Source organism: Heloderma suspectum, chromosome 2 (genome assembly GCF_057233095.1).
Source record: "Heloderma suspectum isolate Gila_16-S chromosome 2, 16-S_ref, whole genome shotgun sequence".
NCBI lineage: Eukaryota > Metazoa > Chordata > Lepidosauria > Squamata > Helodermatidae > Heloderma > Heloderma suspectum.
The window spans coordinates 234,619,730-234,638,271 of NC_139459.1; the positions used below are offsets into that span (position 1 = coordinate 234,619,730).

The 18,542-nt window shown below is 49.9% G+C and overlaps 1 protein-coding gene across 6 annotated transcripts in view; it reads left to right on the top strand.

Moving 5' to 3' along the window:
• MAN2B1 (mannosidase alpha class 2B member 1) overlaps positions 1-18,542 on the top strand; it is a 38,232-nt gene that overhangs the window by 14,334 nt on the left and 5,356 nt on the right. For 4 of the 6 annotated variants that reach the window (XM_084838534.1, XM_084838538.1, XM_084838539.1 and 1 more), the window contains 16 exons: positions 400-482; positions 3,265-3,385; positions 3,483-3,561; positions 4,288-4,397; positions 5,349-5,456; positions 5,655-5,771; positions 7,021-7,233; positions 10,083-10,180; positions 10,412-10,529; positions 11,865-11,983; positions 12,093-12,194; positions 12,960-13,047; positions 13,945-14,025; positions 14,832-15,068; positions 16,758-16,907; positions 17,972-18,074. In XM_084838534.1, the coding sequence (XP_084694660.1) occupies positions 400-482; positions 3,265-3,385; positions 3,483-3,561; positions 4,288-4,397; positions 5,349-5,456; positions 5,655-5,771; positions 7,021-7,233; positions 10,083-10,180; positions 10,412-10,529; positions 11,865-11,983; positions 12,093-12,194; positions 12,960-13,047; positions 13,945-14,025; positions 14,832-15,068; positions 16,758-16,907; positions 17,972-18,074 (1,927 nt within the window). Of the gene's footprint in view, positions 1-399; positions 483-3,264; positions 3,386-3,482; positions 3,562-4,287; positions 4,398-5,348; positions 5,457-5,654; positions 5,772-7,020; positions 7,234-10,082; positions 10,181-10,411; positions 10,530-11,864; positions 11,984-12,092; positions 12,195-12,959; positions 13,048-13,944; positions 14,026-14,831; positions 15,069-16,757; positions 16,908-17,458; positions 17,619-17,971; positions 18,075-18,542 lie in introns of those variants that run through there. The other 2 variants (XM_084838535.1, XM_084838536.1) reach the window with 2 other exon arrangements.

The following is an 18,542-nucleotide window of genomic DNA, read 5'->3' on the forward strand; positions in this document are numbered from 1 at the left end:
CCCATGGGCTGTTGTTGGGTTGTGAACTCTGGGTTGTTCATGATTAACAAGCCATAGTTAAGCCATAGTGCAGGGTTTGCACATAATGACAACCCATATTTCAACAACAACCCACAATTCAACAATAACCCATACTCTGGGTTGTCATCATGTGCAAACCAGGCCCCAGTGCCTTTGGTTGATGCGTTCCATGGTGATACAACTCAGACCGTATCAAAAGAAGGCTAGAGCCATATTAGTTGGGGGCATAGATTTGCAAGGAGAAAATGGAACCTGGGCATTTCAGGCCCGATGCCTACTTGTGTCATATTGTCCGAGCTCTGTCAATATGTCTCTGCACGACCCTTTCTTTCCTCAGAGTGTGGTTTGCCTGTTGATTTCCTTGTTTCTCTCTCCCAGCAATTGAGTGGGAGCCTCGTCAATGTTCTCTACTCTACCCCAAGCTGCTACCTCTGGGAGTTGAACAAGGCCAACATGTCATGGTGAGAGGGCTGGGTCTGGGTGGGCTTCAGTGCCACCCTTATTGCAGCAGGAGCATTTTCGGTGGGGCTAGCCCCGTTCCTCTTTTTCCCAAGCAGATGTTCAATTTGGTTCCACCCCTGGGAGCTCATCCCTGAATAATAGTGGAGGTGCCTGGATTTAAATATAATGAGAACTCATTCCTGGATAGCCCCCTGCAAGTAGCTGTCACTGTGGAGTAGACATATAAAGGCCTGGAAAAAAGCCAGGAAAAAATGGGAGGTAACAGAAAAATGCAAGAAACTGCTTGTTTCTGATTTTTCCAGGGGGGGTTGGAAAAATTGAGGGGGGAAAACATTCCCCCCCTCAAAATTTGTTCCCTTGTGGAATTCCCCGTCCCCCAAAATGTGAATGTTTTTTCTCTGGTTTCTGTAGATTGGTTCTAGGCCCAAAGCCTATCAATGCCTAACCTGTTGGTAAGCTGGTGGGCCACATCTGACCCCCAGCCTGGATTTTTTTCCCTGTCTCCTTCCATCCTTCCCCATGCCACACTGGATGCCTGAGGCATCACTTCTTACCCACCAGGCACCCCTGCCATTGGAAGAGGGGGGGCTGGCCCAGAGGCCTCTGGAGCAACTTCTTTCTCAGCGGGCAGAGTACCTGCCAGGGCTCTTCAGCGGGGTGATTCTGGATTCTTCCCCAGCTTTGATGCAGTGTGGATGACGATGTCATAGCTGGGCTGTTTGTTCTCGGGTTGGCACGACGGTCAGTTGACCAGTCCAGTATTGTCAATTGGCCACTCGGTAGGCTGCCTATTATTTGACTATGGTTAAATGTTCCACGAACAAATATTAATTAAGATCTTACCTTAAACCAAAATCAATACACAAAGCAAAATGGGTTTAAGAGAACATATGAAGTGCAAGATTAGGGTGGAGCTACCATTAAATACATTTTAATAAAATTAGATAAAATAAAACCGTAATACAAAGTGTAAAAAGTAGTTTAAAAATTTAATTATCTGACAAACCATATAAAATTATACCAGAATGGAAAATTGACAGACCCAAAGCTTATTTAACATTCCTAATTCTAAATAACCATAGCTATACCATAAATACTGAAATACCATAACTACAACCCCAAAGCATTCAGTTTTGTTAAATTAATTTTCAAAATTGGACCAGAAAATCACTCATGTGTAGCTTGTCTATTTCATCTACTTCGGTCCGTTACTGGATACAACAGGAAGAGAAGGGAGGAACATCATGGTAACACTTCTTAATCCACTGATGAAGATCCTTGTGCTCGAAACACATCTGGGGCAGGTTGATGTGCATTAGTATAACCTACTGTATGATTATTTCAAATCAGAAATGTTAAATAAGATTTGGGACTGTCAGTTTTCCATTTTGGTATAATTTTATATGGTTTGTCAGATAATTAAAATTTTAAAACTACTTTGTACGCTGTGTATTACAGCTGTGTTATTTTATCTAATTTTATTAAAAAGTAATCAGTGGTAGCTCCATCGTAAACTTGCACTTCATATGTTCTCTGAAACCCATTTTTCTTCAAATATTCCATGAAGCCAAGAACACTGCTGTTTAGGGGACAGCTCGCCTTTAAAAAAAATGCCCTTCTGCTGTCCTTTGTTAGTATCGACAGGAGTGACGGCGAAGCCGCTCCTGTTGTCTGCAAGTGGAGCAGGGAGCCGTCTCCAAGCAGGAACGCAAGCAGTCATCCGTGGCAAGGGTCAGGACTGCTCCTGACTCCCTCTTGTTTGTTGCAGGGACTAGGGAATACCCCTCCACGTTGAAGGTGATGCTTGGAAGAATTGGCCTGTTACCAACTTAGCACAAATGCTATCAAAACCTGACTTTTGTTTTATTATAATAATTGCTGTTATTTTATTTCTGCCTTAATTTTTTTTTTGAATGTGCAGCTGTAGGCTGACCTTGGTGTTCCCGGATAGAAGACGAAGCAAATAACTTTTTCTCTAAATGTGACTGATTTGCTGAACCTTATTGTAATTAAGTTTACCATTTTTAAAACTGAATTTCATTGTTTCACAATGGCATTCGGGTAACTGTTTCTGTAGTTAGCAAACCTGTTGATGGGCACAATATTTCTTATTGCTGTAACAACAAAAACATTGAACAACAATAAAACACTCTATTCAAGTTAGTGCTTTAAGAATACTTGACCGCCACTTGACAGTGTTTGACCAGTCAGTTGACCAAATATTTTTCATCCGGTCAAATTACCAGCCCTGGTTTGCCTGCCCAGCAGCTTGGCTGGAGAGAGAGTTTGCCCCCCACCCCCAGGCTGAAGATGTTGGCCATCGCTGATCTAGCACGGAAGTTCGTAGCCTTTGTACAGAGAGGTCTGGATTCCGTAGTGAGCTCATTCCTGAGCAGTAACCTATATGGAAGTAAATAGCCTTTACGAGGATGTTGCTTGGACAAAAAATAAAATGCAGCCTGTGTGGCTGCATTTAGTGAGAGAGCGGGATATCCCTTTATTCATTCTGCACTCCATTTTTTGTCCAACTAACACCCTCATAAAGTCTAGCGACTTCCGTATTCTAGGTGGGGAAATAAAGACTGAGAGGCACACAGGCCCTTGGAAGGTCCGTGGCTGAAGAGGGATTTGACCCCAAGTCACCCAGCTCCACTCCTTTGGGCCCTGTGTTGTGCTGGGTCCTTGCTTCTACTGCTCAAGAGATGAATTCGAGGGCGAGGGAAGGGTGACATCCCATGTACAGGTGTAGCTTTTGCCTGACCGAACTCCTGCATTGGACAGGTCTGTGAAATACGACGACTTCTTCCCCTATGCTGATGGCCGCCACCAGTTCTGGACAGGCTACTTCACCAGCCGTCCGGCTTTGAAACACTACGAGCGGCTCAGCAACAACTTCCTGCAGGTCAGTGGTGGTCCTTGGCCCTGGCTCTTCCTTGGGTCAGGCCTTGCCTAGGAGGTGAGCCTTTGTCTTCTCTGATGCCCCCTTTTCCTTTTGGCAGGTCTGCAACCAGCTAGAAGTGCTCACTGGCGCACAAGCAAATGTGGGGCCTTATGGCAACGCCAACAGTTCTGTGCTGCGTATGTATTTGTTTATTCTTTACATTTACAAGCCACCCTTCATCCACATTCTAACGCAGTGTCCACAACCTCAGAAACAGACGACACATTCAGTATAAAATCCATAACTCTATATATATATATATATATATATATATATATATATATATATAAAAAAAATAATAGGTGGCACATGATTCTAAAATAATCAGGTGTTAAAATCCCTGAACAGAAAGAAAAAATTTAACTTGACATTGAAACAAAAACAAAGTTGGTGCCAATCGGATCTCCTTTGGAAGGGCATTCCAGAGTCACGGTGCCACCACAGAGAAGGCCCTTTCCTTTGTGCATACATAATGTATGCCTCCAACTGATGGTATTAGAAGAAGGGATATCTTAATATTAATATCTTAATATAAAGATATTAATGCAGGGCAGGGTAGTATGGGAAGAGGTGGTCCTTCAAGTACTTCTGTGAAATCATGAGGGCTTCATCCTGATATGATAAGAGCTTGACAGCAGCAGCACAGCAGCTCCAAGAATGGCTATCAGAGGGTTTCAGTCATAGTCAGATCTAATTTATGCATGATCTTAGGAAGGTGGAGAATGGAGCAATCTAGCAAGAGGGCAATATAAGGAAGTGGCTCCTGGGTAGTGATATCTATCTTGGGGCTGTGCAGGCCAGGAGCAGCCACCATCCTACTACTGTGTGACGTCCGCTCCCTTCCACCTATCTTTTTCTTACAGGCCAAGCCATGGGAGTTGCTCAGCACCATGATGCAGTGAGCGGCACAGCAAAGCAGCATGTGACCAACGACTATGCCAAACAGTTGTCTGCTGGTTGGGATGCCTGCCAGGTGTGTGCACGCCTGAACCAGCAGAGTGGCCACCAAAGTTCTTTCTCTCCATCTGTCTCGCGTGCACATACGTGCACACACACATGTGTGCGCGCACACCTCTGCGGACATGCACACAGATGTGAGCACAGCTGAGTGAGAAGGAGGGGGGCGGTTCTTCCAGCCTCCATCGAAATGGTTGTAGGTGCTCTGCCCAGATCAGCCTTCCAGTGCTCTGGATCCTGTTTGCTCTCTTCTTGATGGAAAAAATGGGGGAAATTTATAATAGTTAGGGGCATAGAGCATGTGGTAACAGTGGAGAGACTGAGGGTGGAGACCAAAGTTCCAGGTTTCTTTCTGACCAAAGCTCCCAATTTCCTTTGGCAGAAGGAACTGGGCAAGTATCTTGTGACTCTACCACCTCGCTCCCTTCATCAGGACAGCCCCTGCAGGTCACTGAGGCAGGGATGGGCACCCTGTGTCCCTCCAGAGGTTTTGGCCTACAACTCCCATCAGCCCTAGCAGCATAGCCAATAGCGAGGGATGACGGGAGTTGTAAGCCAAAACCTCTGGAGAGCCAGACGTTGCCCTGCCTGTTGCTTGAGGGGGGCCTCCTCCCTGCCTTGTTCTGAAGAGCCCAACACCCCTAATCCTCAGGTGGGGCAACTACTGTCAGGACTGGTCCCGAGCAGACAGGACTCCTGAGGTGCCAGAGCTGCTCTTTACAGTGGCCACATGGCCAGCCGTGTCTGTGTGGGCTGGCTTTGCACTTCACGGAGACGGAAGGGCAAGTAAGTGGTGCCCTCTCTTCCCCCCCACAATCCCACTCTATTAGACAGTGTATGAAGCCACTCTGACTTCAGGCCTTTGTGTGACCTTCACTGGAATGCCCCTCGCTGTGTTTCTGAACTGTTGGATACCGTTGTGGCAGCTGTGGGCAACTCACTGTGTCTCTTTTCTGTGGCTTTGCAGATCGTGGTCAGTAACGCCCTTGCCAGTATTGTTGGCAGCAAAGAGAACTTCATCTATTGCAACTACCTCAACATCAGTGTCTGTCCGCTGACGGAAGCAGCCCAAACTGTGAGGGACTGTCTTGTTGTCTAGCCCCTCCTCCCATGGGAGTCCCGAAATGTGGAGCCTCCCAGGTTACTTCTGGGCATCAAGGGCTGTGCTTTGGTCTTGGAGAAGGCCTTCCCTGGCTATCTCAAGCAGCTGTGCTGATCTGCATACCAGTTGCTGCTTTCTCTTCCCTAATATGCTGCTTTTCCACCCTTGCAGTTCATGGTGATCATCTACAATCCTCTGGCGCGCCCTGTGAATTGGAACATCCGGCTGCCGGTGAACGGAAGCCATTACTCCATCTTGGCTCCTGGTGGTCAGGCTGTCCTGAGTGAGGTGGGAGGCTGGCAACCTCTGTTTCCCCTACAGCAGCCTTCCCCACCCTGGTGCCCTCCAGATGTTTGGACTGAAACTCCCATCAACCCCAGCCAGCATGGCAAACGGGCAGGGAGTTGTAGTCTAAAACATCGGGTGGGGGGGCTGCCCTGTCGCTGGAGATGGTTAAAGCAGCATGCAGAGTTGACGTGGGCCCCACATAGCGAACCAGGGCATTGGAGGCAGCCCAGCAACTAGAAATATGGTGTGATTTTGTGGGGGTGGGATAAGTGTTCATGGCGAGTTAGGGGGCAGTGCAAGTCCATTCTTCTGCAAAAAACAAGGTTAACATTTTTATTAAAAGGGACACGTAAGTGCTCAAGTATCCCAGTGCCTTTTTACTCACTGGCCAAGGAAACTGGAAAGTAAGAACAGGATTCAATCTTATGGGGCGTTTGGGTAAGACATTGCCTTCCCAGTGATCTGTGCAAGCAAAAGCTCTAGAGTCTGACCTCTCTCATGTATGTATGTATAGCAAAGAATGTAGAGAAGGTGCCTATGAGGGAAGATTACAGCAGCTGGGGTTGTTTAGCTTGGAAAAAAGGAGGGTAAGGGGAGACCTGATAGAAGTCCACAAAATGATGCGTGGTGTGGAGAACGTGGATAGGAAGACATTTTTCTCCCTCAAAATACTAGCACCCGGGGTCATCCTATGAAGCTGATTGGTGGGAGATTCAGGACAGATAAAATAAGTACTTCTTCACACAGCGTATAGTCAGACTGTGGAATTTGCTATCACAGGATGTAGCGATGGCCACCAGTTTGGATGGCTTTAAAAGGGGGTTGGACAAATTCCTGGAGGAGAAGGTTATTGGTAGCTACTAGTCCTGATGGCGTACCAGAGGCAGTGAGCCTGTGTACACCAGTTGCTGGGGAACATGGGTGGGAGGGTGCTGTTGCACTCATGCCCTGTTTGTGGGTTCCTGGGTCTACAGCTGGTTGGCCACTGTGTGAACAGAATGCTGGACTAGATCGACGCCTGGTCTGATCCAGCAGGGCTCTTCTGACATTATTACATTATTAAGAGGGCCAGGTCCTTGTTGGCTTCCCTGTGCCCATAATCCTAAGCATGGTGAGAAGAATGCCCCCTGAACTACCCTAGGTGCTTGTAGGTATGAACATCCTTTTAAGTGCTCTGCTAAGTGCTCTGCTGAGTGGAATAACAAATCATGCAAAGAATGAATTGTGGAAATGACCCTCTCCTGGCCAGGTGATCCCCGTATCAAGTTTCACCCGTGCTGTGCGACATGATCGGGGCGATGCCATCAACGAACTGGTATTCCAGGCCTCTGCCCCACCGCTAGGCTACACCACTTACTCCATCTCCAGATTGCCCAGCAGGGACCCAGCACGTTCCAAGCTGCTGAAGAGGCTGCACCGTCAGCCTGGAACGGAGCATCTTTCTAGGGCGATCCAGAACGAGGTACGGACCGATGGACTCTTTTCCTTCCCTGTTGTTGCACTGACTCTGTTTTGGACTCCCTGGCCGGTTTCTTGTGCCTTTCCTCTTTAAACACAAGCCACGCCTACAAATGAAGTGGAGGGGAAGCTGGAAGCAAGGGGGAAGTGTATCCCATTTCTGTCCCCCAAGTCGGGGCGCTCTTGCTGGCTGAGGATGATGGGAGTTGTGGTAGCAACCCGTCTGGAGGGTGCCCAGTTGAGGAAGGCTGCTCTACAATCTAAGGCAGCAGTGGGCAACTTGTAGGCCAGAACGTCCAGAGGGCCACAACTCCTATCAGCCCTAGCCAGCATAGCCGATGGTGAAGGATAATGGGAGTTGTAGGTATAGGTGTCGGAGAAATCTGCAACAGAATCAAATGAGTTCAGATTTCTATGAATCTGACTGTGAATTCCGCAGCGGACTGGCTTTTCCTGAGTCGCACAGATTCTGTGGACTTGTGGACCTTTTTTTTTTTTTTACTTTCCAGAATATTATGCAAACCGAGTCACAGAAAAATACGTTAAAAAAAATTTAAAATGCTGGCTGAAAATGTGCATGGCTAAAGCATGAAAATGTGCATGGGGTGGGATTTGTGCAAATGGGGATTTGTGCAAATTTGGGAAACCAGGAAAAATCCGATTCTGTCAGTGAGCAGACGACAGAATGAAAGTCACCTGGCAATCTGTGAAATGCAGAGGGAACAGATTTTACAAATTCCTTATGTGCCTGGTTGTAGGCCAAAACATCTGGAGTGCCACCAGTTGCCCATCCCTGAGCTAAGGGCTGAGCGAGATGCTGCTACACATAAGATTGTCCATGCATTGGTGGCTTTCTATTGTCAGCAGTGCAGACATTCACCTGCAAGGCTTCCTAGAGATTCAGGTGGAGGCTGATGCACCCAGTGGTTCCTTGCTTGCTGGCCTCACCTGAAAGCATGGCTGGGACCCTTTTTAACAGGCATGTATGTCTCACAGCACATCCCCCCTTTTCAGCCTTTTCTTCCTTTGCACCAAAGCTGTTGTGGCTAGGGAGATGTGAGCACCCATGTCCTGTTTAAGCTACCTCTTAAACAACCACCTCTCGCTTTTGAGTGAGGCGGCCTTTTCCGACAACAAGAAATAAACCTATGAAAACATTCACAAAACATCACAGCTGGGAGGATGGAGAAGCGGGTGCCCGTCCTCACGAGAGATTTTGCAAGCCAGTGCCATCCAGTAGGTGAGGTTGAGCAAGGGGGCTGGGGGAGCCAGGCAGACACACGGGGGGGGGGGGGAATCAACACTGTGCCTTGTGGGCTGCATTAGACACCTGGTGAGAAATGTGCACCTGGCGCCTTCCTCCACAGCCTTCTCCAACCTGGTGCTGTCCAGATGTCTTGGGCTACAGCTCCCATAATCCCTCCGCAAGCATGGCATGTTGACTGGGGGAATATGGGAGTTGTAGTCCAACAGCACCAGGTTGGAGATGGCTGGTTTAGTAAAAGCATGCCTTGCATTATGCTATTGTCACATTCCAGGTTTCCCTCCCTGTGTGTGATATGATCCCCTCCATGCAGTGGAAGAACATGCGAGGGAGGGGCACATCAGGTAGCCCTGCCCTCTCTGTGTTCAGGACTGTGATGGGATGGCTGGGGCAGTATGTCTGTGCAGCTCCTCGGTGTGAGGAGGGGCCCTGGCCCAGACAGCCCGCCCCCGACAGCCCGCCCCCCTCACATAGAGGCACTCTGTACATGTACAGTTCCATCTGACATGCTGAGTGCATGGGGCAGGGGGGCATGGTGACTGGGCACCTCAACAGCAGGGAGCCTGGGCAGCGGAGGGTGGAGCTAGCCTGCTTCCATCATGGGTTCTTTCAGCGCATGGGGGTCATGTGAACCCCCCATTTGCAGTTAGCAATGGGGGAGAGGGGCAGGGAAGCACGTTGCACCACAAGGACACAATACAAGTTCTGCTGGACATTATAATGGTGGGGGGACTGGCAGATGGAGGCGCAGTGGTAGCCCCACGTTAACTGTTGCATCTAACTTTCCTGTGAAAGAATTATAGGTGGGCTGCACACCTGAAATGCATTGGGCTTTTTTCAATAAACCATATTTTTGCCCTTGCTGAGATCCCCTCTGCTCGATCGTGGGTGTGCGGTGTGTGTGCATGTTTTCTTTTGCTTCTCACTCTCCCTCTCCGGTATGTACCCACCACATTGGCACAATCACATTCTGGGCAGCGCTCCAAATTGCATTGGCTTGGCTCACTTTCAGAGGGCAATTACATTTCCCCTGGGGCAAAACCGGATACTTTGAGCAATAGGGGAATGAGAGATTCCCACACCAGATGCATGACCTTAAGAAAAGGTATCTGGATTTTCAATTTTTAATTCCCAGATATCAATTTTGGTGTAAATATTAAACCAGGCTATTTCAAAAATGGTTCCATCATTTCCTTGGAGGCTGGGACAAACGATGGGTTTAACCTGTGGGAAGATGCGTTTGGCTTACATATTTCTTAACCCAGACCAGTTTAGGACAAAACTAGCTGGCATGGGCCGTCATCTTCCATGCAGGCTTTTAAGGAAAGTATCAAAAAGAGATCTGCCAGAGATGGGTTGTTTGCTTAGTATATTGAGTAAAATAAGATGACTGAGTAATGTACTTCCTTACTTAAAAAACAGTGTCAGAATCTGTCTTCTGAAAGCAGGGTTGCCTGGACTAAGCTCTCTCCTCCTCCCACGCATCCTGCCACCCAAACTAAGAATCCAAGAAACTTTCCTTGAGGTTCCTGTTTGCATCTCCCACCCAACTGTGCCTCCTATGTTCTTCTCCTTCCTCCATCCCCCAGCATCTCCGGGTTCTGTTTGACCCCAGAACAGGGCTCCTGAAGGAGATTGAGAACCTGGACAAGAACATCTCCTTACCAGTGTCTCAGAACTTCTTCTGGTGAGTCAGACCTACAGTTGTTTTCTGCTCGGGGTGGGGGGCAGGAGTAGCAGCACTGTGGCGAGGGGAGGTCCCCTGGCTGTAAATGATGCTTGCACAGTCCCGCCATGGGCTATTACAGCTGGCTGGGCTCTCGGTCTCTGCTTGGATGTACAATTGCTTGGGTTATCAGCAAAAAGTTATTGAGAAACTCACGTGGCCGCCATTTCCATCCATCGACTCACTCTCCAGGTACAACGCCAGCACTGGGAACATGGACAGTAGCCAGGCGTCTGGAGCCTACATCTTCCGCCCCAACCGCTCTGAGCCCTTCCCCATTGGCAAGGGAGCCTGCTTGTCCCTTGTGAAGGTAGGACAAGCAAGGGCAGCTGCTGAGGACAGCACAAATACTGACTGGCTGAGAGACTGGCCTGCTCCCCATGGGCTGCGTGGGTCTCAGCCATGAAAGGGGTTGTAGCTAAATCCCTGGGCAGTCTGCAGCCGGCATCCCGCATTCTGCAAGGAGAGAGGTCACATTCCGCAACCAGCATGCGTTTGGCACCCCCCTTGCAGCCTTGCTGGGATCTGTGCGGAATTTTGGCTGCAAAACCTGCCTTGCCTTGCCATGGAATCTCAAACACTGTTTTGGATGTGGGCTGAAGAAGAGGGTGGTGGTATGCGGGCCTTTTTGGTTGTAGCAGCCCAGCTGTGGAATGAGCTCCCTAAAGAGGTTTGCCTGGCACCTACATTGTACTCCGTCCGGTGCCAGGTGAAGACCTTTTTATTGTCCCAGTATTTTAGCATTTTAGCTTCCTAGTCTTTTAGCCCTGCTGTTTAAAATCTGTATTTTAAATCTCTGCATCGCTGCTAGGTTTTATTCTGGTTGTACTGTTATTTTGTGGTTTTAAGCTTTGATATTTTATATTGTTTTACGCTGTGCTTTGTGATTTTAGTTTTTGGGAACTGCCCAGAGAGCTTTGGCTATTAGGCGGTATAGAAATGAAACAAACGAATAAATAAAAATGCAGGAGCCCTAAAACTGCAGAGGTGTTAAGGACAGTGGTGGTACATGTCTATTTACAGGAAGGGATATGGGGAGATTCCAAGCTTTTCCAGTTCTCAGCCCCGCTTTCGTGAATGGAGACTTATGGTGGGGACCTAGTGCAGAAGGGGAGAACATGTGGCCTGCTCCAGATGTCGTTGGACTGCAATTTCCAGCAGCACTAGCCAGCACAGCTAGTGGTGATGGGAGTTGTGGTCCAACATCTGGAGGGCCATACATTCTCCCCACTCCTGTCCCTGCGACCGGCGGCTTTTCCTGCAACAGTTGCACAATAAATACCAGTCCTGTGTTAAATGCTATGGCAGCAGAGTTGCGGTGAGCGAACCTAGCCGTGAAAATGGGCTTTGTTCCTTGGCGAGCAGGCCAGGAGGAATGTTTCCAGTTGCATGTTACAGCGCCATTTCTTCCGGCCATGCCCTTCCGAGCCTCTTGTTTCCACGAAGGGTTCGCCTGCATGGGTGGTTCCGGGATGCCCCGTAGCGCTTTGCTGTGGCTCCTAAGCACCCGAAGGCCCAACTTCCGCCGTCTCCTCCCTGGATTCGGCCTGCTCGTGCGCGAGCCGCCCTTTGTGCCTCTGCTTCTGCTGGCGGGCTGCGCGTCGACGCCGGGACAAGACCCACATTGTAGGTCTTTATCTGGCAGACCCAAGTGGTGCAGGAGGTGTACCAGAACTTCTCCGACTGGTGCTCCCAGGTGGTGCGCCTCTATGCCGGGCAGCCCTATGTCGAGCTCGAGTGGACGGTTGGACCCATCCCTATCCGGTGAGCCTGGGAGGCTGGGGCGGGGCGGGGCAGGGCGGAGCCCTCCCTCCCTCCCTCCCTCCAGCTCTCTTTGGAGCACTTCTCTGACCTGGACGTTCTGCTGCCACAGAGACGGCCTTGGCAAGGAGATCATCAGCCGCTTTGAGACAAACCTGCAGACCGATGGGCTTTTCTACACCGACTCCAATGGGCGCGAGATCCTGCAGAGAAGGTACTGGCAGCGGGAACAGGTGGTATGGACCCCTCTGGCGTGGCAGTGGCCCACTGTGAGGCTGAACAGGAGCAGGGCCCTCGAAGAGTGCGGAGTGGGGGCAGTGCAGGAGTGCCGAGCGCGAGCTGTGAGCTGGAAGGCTGTGCCTGGAAAGAAAGAAAAAGCTCTGCTGTGAACTCACTGGGTGGCCTTGAGCAAGCCCCTCTATTTCAGCCTCCGCGCACGCAGCTGCTCCCCACCACTGCCTCTGGCTCTGTAGCGGGTGGGGGATAATATTGACTTCCTGTACTCCAGGGGTGCAGAACTTTGGCCAGGGGGCCAAGTCCAGCCCTGTGGGGTTCCCCAGACGGCTCTGCCCCATTCCTTTGACTGCTGAGCATGTGGTGGTTTCCTGGATTTTGTGCAGTTTGGGCCCCATCCCATTTTGTCTTGGGCCCCGCCCACCCCCGGAATGTGGCCCCCGAGAGCTTCTCCAAATTGGAATTCGGCCCTTGGGCCGAAAGAGGTTCTGCACCCCTGCTGTACACAGTGTAAGAATGTATAGAGTCTGCGTATGTAAGGGAAGTGCCATATAAAGCTAAGTAGTGGGTGGTAGTGGTGCCATTGGCCCCATTTTGCTGTGCCCCTGTGCGTTCTTGGGGGAGGGGGTTCAGCCTCATTCACCAGAGCTGGCTGGGTGTGACCGGATTTCTCACGTTCTAGCTGGCTGAGGAAAAGCCAGAAGTGAAGCTCTCTATTTTGTTCTCTCTCCTTCCCCTGGGCTAGGCGTGATTACAGGGCCATGTGGAACCTAAGCCAGACGGAGGCGGTGGCTGGCAACTACTACCCTGTGAACAGCCGCATGTACATCAAGGTAACGGCGCCCCTTGAGTATCTGGCAGGTTTGGCTGCTTTGCGGGGGCTGAGCCATAGGACTGCCAGCATGCACAGCACAGTTCTGGGGAGAGTGTGGGCCAGGGCAGGCTCCTTCCAGTGTCGGTTAGGGCAAAGGCTGAAAGGGGCACTATGTGTGTATGTTCCAGCGCAGGAGGAACAGTGACAGTGAGCTCTTGACCTGTAATCCTGCAGCACCTACCAAACGGTCTGTAAACTTCAGCTAGTCCAAAACAGGACAGCAAGATTGTTATCAGGGACTGGCCAGTGGGGTCACATTACGCCAGTACTTTTCCGGGCCCGAATCAAGGTGCTGGTATTAACATTCAAAGCCCCAAACGGCTTGGGGCCAGGTTATCTGAAGGATCGCCTCCTCCCATGTGTGCCTGCCTGGACCCTGAGATCACCCTCAGTGGTCCTTCTCTGTGAGCCCCTGCCAAAGGAAGCGAGGCGGGTGGCTACCAGGAAGAGGGCCTTTTCTGCTGTGGCTCCCCGGCTGTGCAATGAGCTCCCTAGAGAGGTTTGCCTGGCACCTACAATGTACTCCTTCCGGCACCAAGTGAAAACCTTTTTATTCTCCCAGTATGTTAGCATTTTAGCACCCCAGTCTTTTAGCTCTGGTGTTTTAAATCTGTATTTTAAATCTCTGCATTGCTGTTAGGTTTTATTCTGGTTGTGCTGTTATTCTGTGGTTTTAAGCTTTCATATTTTATATTGTTTTATGCTGCGCTTTGTGGTTTTAATTTTCGTGAACCGCCCGGAGAGCTTTGGCTACTGGGCAGTACAGAAATAAATACATAAGTGTTGAGCTGGGCGGCTTCCTTTGCATATGCACATGTACAGCTCTAGCCTTCTGCTTGCTCTTTAATCTTCCCAGGACCAGAAGATCCAGCTAACGGTACTGACGGACCGCTCCCAGGGAGGCAGCAGCATCTTTGACGGATCTCTTGAGCTCATGGTGAGCACAGCAGGACTTCCCAAGGACAAGAAGGGCCCTCTTCCTGTAGCCCTTGCCGTTGGAGAGACCCCGGAGAGAACCGCTGCTCCCTGTCAGACTTGCAAGAGCTGTGCTCCTCGATATACTGTCACTACAGAGGAGCAGGAGCCTCTTGCAGCCGAGGAGCCAAGTTCCGTTTTGGAGAAGCTCTCAGGGGTTGCCTGCAATGGTGGGGGGGGCCAAAGGCAAACGGGGGGGGGCAAAACTATCGGCATACTTACTCTTCCTGCCAGTAGCTAAGCCTCAGGAGAGGCATCTCAGCCCTTTCACATTAAAGGGTTGTGGGAGCTGGACAAAAGCTGGGGAACCACCAGAGGATCAGTGGGTGGATGAAAGGGGGCAGGGCCATCTGGGGAACACCAAAGGGCCAGATTTGGGTCCTGGGCCTGAGGTTCCTCCCCCCTGTGTTAGGCCGAGGGAGAGGAGGAGCTGCTGTCACGTGGCTGGAGGCATAGGAGGCGAAGACGTGCAGAGAGCAGGACACCGTCAGCCACCAGCACGGTGGAAGCGCCACACCCAGCAGGACAAGTCCCTCAAACAATAGCAACCCCAAAGCTTACACAGCTTGGTACAGAGAAGGCGGCTTCCTCTGTCCCGGAAATTGCTTGTTCCTCAGCATCCTGAAGAGGCGCGTCCGCCGCACAGCGCTGCGAGAATGTGGCTGCTCTAGGGCATGCTGAGCAGCCTGTCCTGTAGTTGGTGTCCTGATTTCCATCCCGCCTTCCCTTCCTTCCAACTTCCCTTCCTTCCACCCACCCTGCTTTTAGGTTCACCGGCGGCTGCTGCGCGATGACAACCGGGGCGTCGGGGAGCCGCTGCTGGAACCGGGCGATTACTACAATGGGCTTGTAGTGCGGGGCCGCCACCTCATCCTCTTGGACACGGCCGAGTCCTCAGCTGAGCAGCACCGGCTGCGGGCCCAGCAGGAGTTCATGGCGCCACAGCTGGTGCTGGCACCTGGCGGGGGGCCGCCATACCAGCCAGGCCAGGACAGCCTCAAGGAGGTGAGGGAAGGGTAGGGGAAAGGAACAGAGAGTGCCCTGGCTCAGGCTTTGCCCTGGGGAGGAGCTGCCCCTCGGCAGCAGAGCAGGCGCTGGGCGTGCAAGAGGCTCCAGGTTCAGCTCCTGGCAATTCCAGTTGAAGGTAGCAAAGCGGTGGAAACCCCCTGCTAGAGGCTCTGGAGAGCTGCTGCCAGTCAGAACAGGCAGGACTGGGCTAGATGGAGCAATGCTCTTGACTCTGCCTAAGACAGACTTTTGTGTCCCTGCACAGTCTGGGCCCAGCACATCTCTCAGGATCACCTCGCGCTGTACAAGCAAAGCCCATCAGTCGGTCTACTTCAGTCCTAGTCAACAGACTTTAAAGAAAAGAATGTGGTACAAGGCCTTTCTGAGAAAGAACAGTTGCTTTTGGCAAACTGTTGTAATTTTAAATGTGGTTTTATTCTCAGGCTTTTCTCTGAGGATTATCCTTATTTGCCTTTTTTTTAACTTACTTATGTGCGTGGGTGAGTTCACATCACACTAAGCCACCCTGAAGATAAGCCACCGTGGGTTGGTTGTTCAGGAATGTTCTGCATTGAGCAGGAGGTTGGACTCGATGGTCTTGTAGGCCCCTTCCAACCCTACTATTCTATGATTCACTCGGTAACCCACGTTACGCCCGACAGACTATCGGGCGCACTGTGGCTAGCTGTGGGATGTTTCCCCCTAAGTCCTCCCACCTGTTCCTGGCATGTATCCCAGACACCTTTGCAGCTGAAATCCTCATTTCCCCATTCCCTATGTCAGCACCTTTTCTGCAATTGGTCTGCTGGAGTTGCCAGCTCACAAAGAAATCTCCCCACTGTCCCGCATTGCCAAATGGAATTAATTTTCTGAGCCCTTACAAATGTGGTAATGTGTTCACATTAATAAAATTAATTATTAAAATTTAATAATTTTTAAAAAATTATTTGGGGTCTTGCACAAGTGTGCAGGAGTACAAGAACGCCTGTCTACTGTTTAGTCCAGCATACCGATATCCCTATAGGCAAATTTCATGGGAGAGCAGTAAAGTGGAGGTGAAAATTGCGCAAATTTCATAGCAGCAGAGTTTTGAATGTGCATACGTGTGCAAGACCCCACTCCACCCCCAAAATTTGAGGTTCGAGAACACGTCCAGTGTCCTTTCTTCTTGATCTTTAAGAGTAGAGAGCACTGACCAGGGATGAGGGAGGATGGTGGGAGCGCTAGTGAGATTGTGGGGAGCTTTGTTGCTTTGGCTGGACAGCTCTCTAGCCATTCCCAACAACCCACGATGAAGTCGCCCTGCTGGGTTCAGACGTCACAACAAGTCACCCTGAAAACAAGTCACCCTGAACAAGCCATGGGTTCTCAGGGTGGCTTATTCGTGGAAAACAATCCACAATGAAAAAATGGCTCCAGGTTCAGACGTTACGAAAAGGTACCCTGAAGCAACCCATGGTGACAACCCACCATGGCTTAGCGTGTCATGCAAACCAGGTCGGGGTGTGTGTGTCTGTATATATGTCACTTTTCTCATTTTATTGCATTTTTATGTTTTATAAGCCAGCTTTGTGTAGCTGCTCTAACCAAGTGGCTGATGAGTGAATTAAAACTAGTCAGACTAACTTTGGTGCTAACCTGATCATATTCTGCTGGTGTTATGTGTGTGTCTCTCTCCATCCCCAGTTTTCCGCCCTGCGCCACGCCCTCCCTCCCAATATCCATTTGCTCACGTTGGCCCAGTGGGAACCCGACTCCGTCCTCATCCGTCTCGAGCACCAGTTTGAACGTGGGGAGAGTGCCAATGGCTCCATGCCCGTTGTCATTAACTTGCTGGTAGGTCTCTCACTTTGGACAGTATTGCAATATAAAGTCACTAACTGATTCTGGGCCTTCAATGGAGAACCAGTTAGCAGTGCCAAGCTGTCATCTGAAATGACAAATAAGCTCTGCAAAGAATACTAAGGGTTGACTCCACACTTAAGGCTCTTCTACACGAGGCTGTTAATCTGCTGCATCTACTTTGGTTTCATCATAGAATTGAGATCCAAGGACTGCACCAGGAGTGTTTCCTGCTTTTCCGCCGCATAATCTCTAGGTGGCACTGCTATAAGGGAATAGCACAAATATACAAGAGGAAATTGTGCTTTCTTTCACCATCAGAAGTAGCACCCCATTTGCTCTTAAAAAAAAACCTCACAGAGAGTAGTGTTTACAAACAGAAGTGAAACTGGAGGGTCACATCATTGTCTAAAGAACCCGTAAAGAACTGAGTGATGAGCACACAAGTGCCTCATGTAGAAAAGCTTTGTCAAACTTAGAGTAGGCCCATTGAAATCAATGGGATATAACTTTGTCATGACTAACTTATGTCCCATTAATTTCAGTGGGTCTGCTCAAAGTATGACCATCTGGATCCAGCTATTATGATATATGCAGTGCTCTACATACCTTTTCAGTAACCCAAGCAACCTTATGAGGTAGGCCAGCATTATTATCCTGTCTTGCAGTTGAGGGACTGAAGCTGAGGGAGAGTGGCTTGCTGGAGGCTTTCTAGTGAATTCCATGGCTGCGTTAAGATCTAAACCAGGGATTTCCTGCCTTACACCTCTTTGTTCACCATTACACTGGTTCTGTGAGAGCTTGCTCGATTAACGGAAGTATGGTGTTCAAGATAGGAGGAAAAGAATTCTAGTGCTCAACGCAGTGCTAATTAAGGTCAGAGTTGAAGTGTACTCATTTGGGTGTCTTGCATCTTCAAAAACCACAGAAAGCGCTAGAGAACTTCAGTGGAGTGGTGCTTACAGAATTTAGCCCTGGAGTCCAGCTTCAGCTATTAACAGTATATGGAACCTCTTGATTTCTCACCGTACCCTCTGTGGCTTTCCTCTCTGTGCCAGAACTTGTTCTCTTCTTTCAACATTGTCTCCGTGCAAGAGATGAACTTGGCTGCTAACCAGAAGCGGGAGAATGTGAACAGGCTCATCTGGCAGCCGGCTGAAGGTGAGCCTTCCATTGGGGTCCTTCAAGCCAGTCTCATGGCAGCAGTGTCCACTGCTCCAAGAGGACGATGGCCAGTAGCTGTGAGCCCCATTCAGCCCCTCTCATCCCAACATAACCAGCATCATCTCCTCAGACAAAAACATTTAACTGCTCTAGAATATGGTAGCCCAGAACCATCTCTCTGTGGCTGGATGGCTCCACCCACACAGGCAACTAATTCTTCAGTCTTCCTTAATTCCTTGGCCGTGCCTGTGGCACAGACTTTAGACTGCTTTGATGCCCATGGAGTCATCCTAAGGAACCAGGGGTAAAATAGAGAAGGGCGGCTCTCTGTATCCTGTAACGTGGCTGCTCCACAGAGAGGCTTTGAGTCCATGCCCTTGTAGATATCACTTGTGTAGAAGGGGGTGCACATCTCAAAGGAAGCATCTTCTCTGCTATGTCGTCCCCAGACCATTCAGGGTTTTA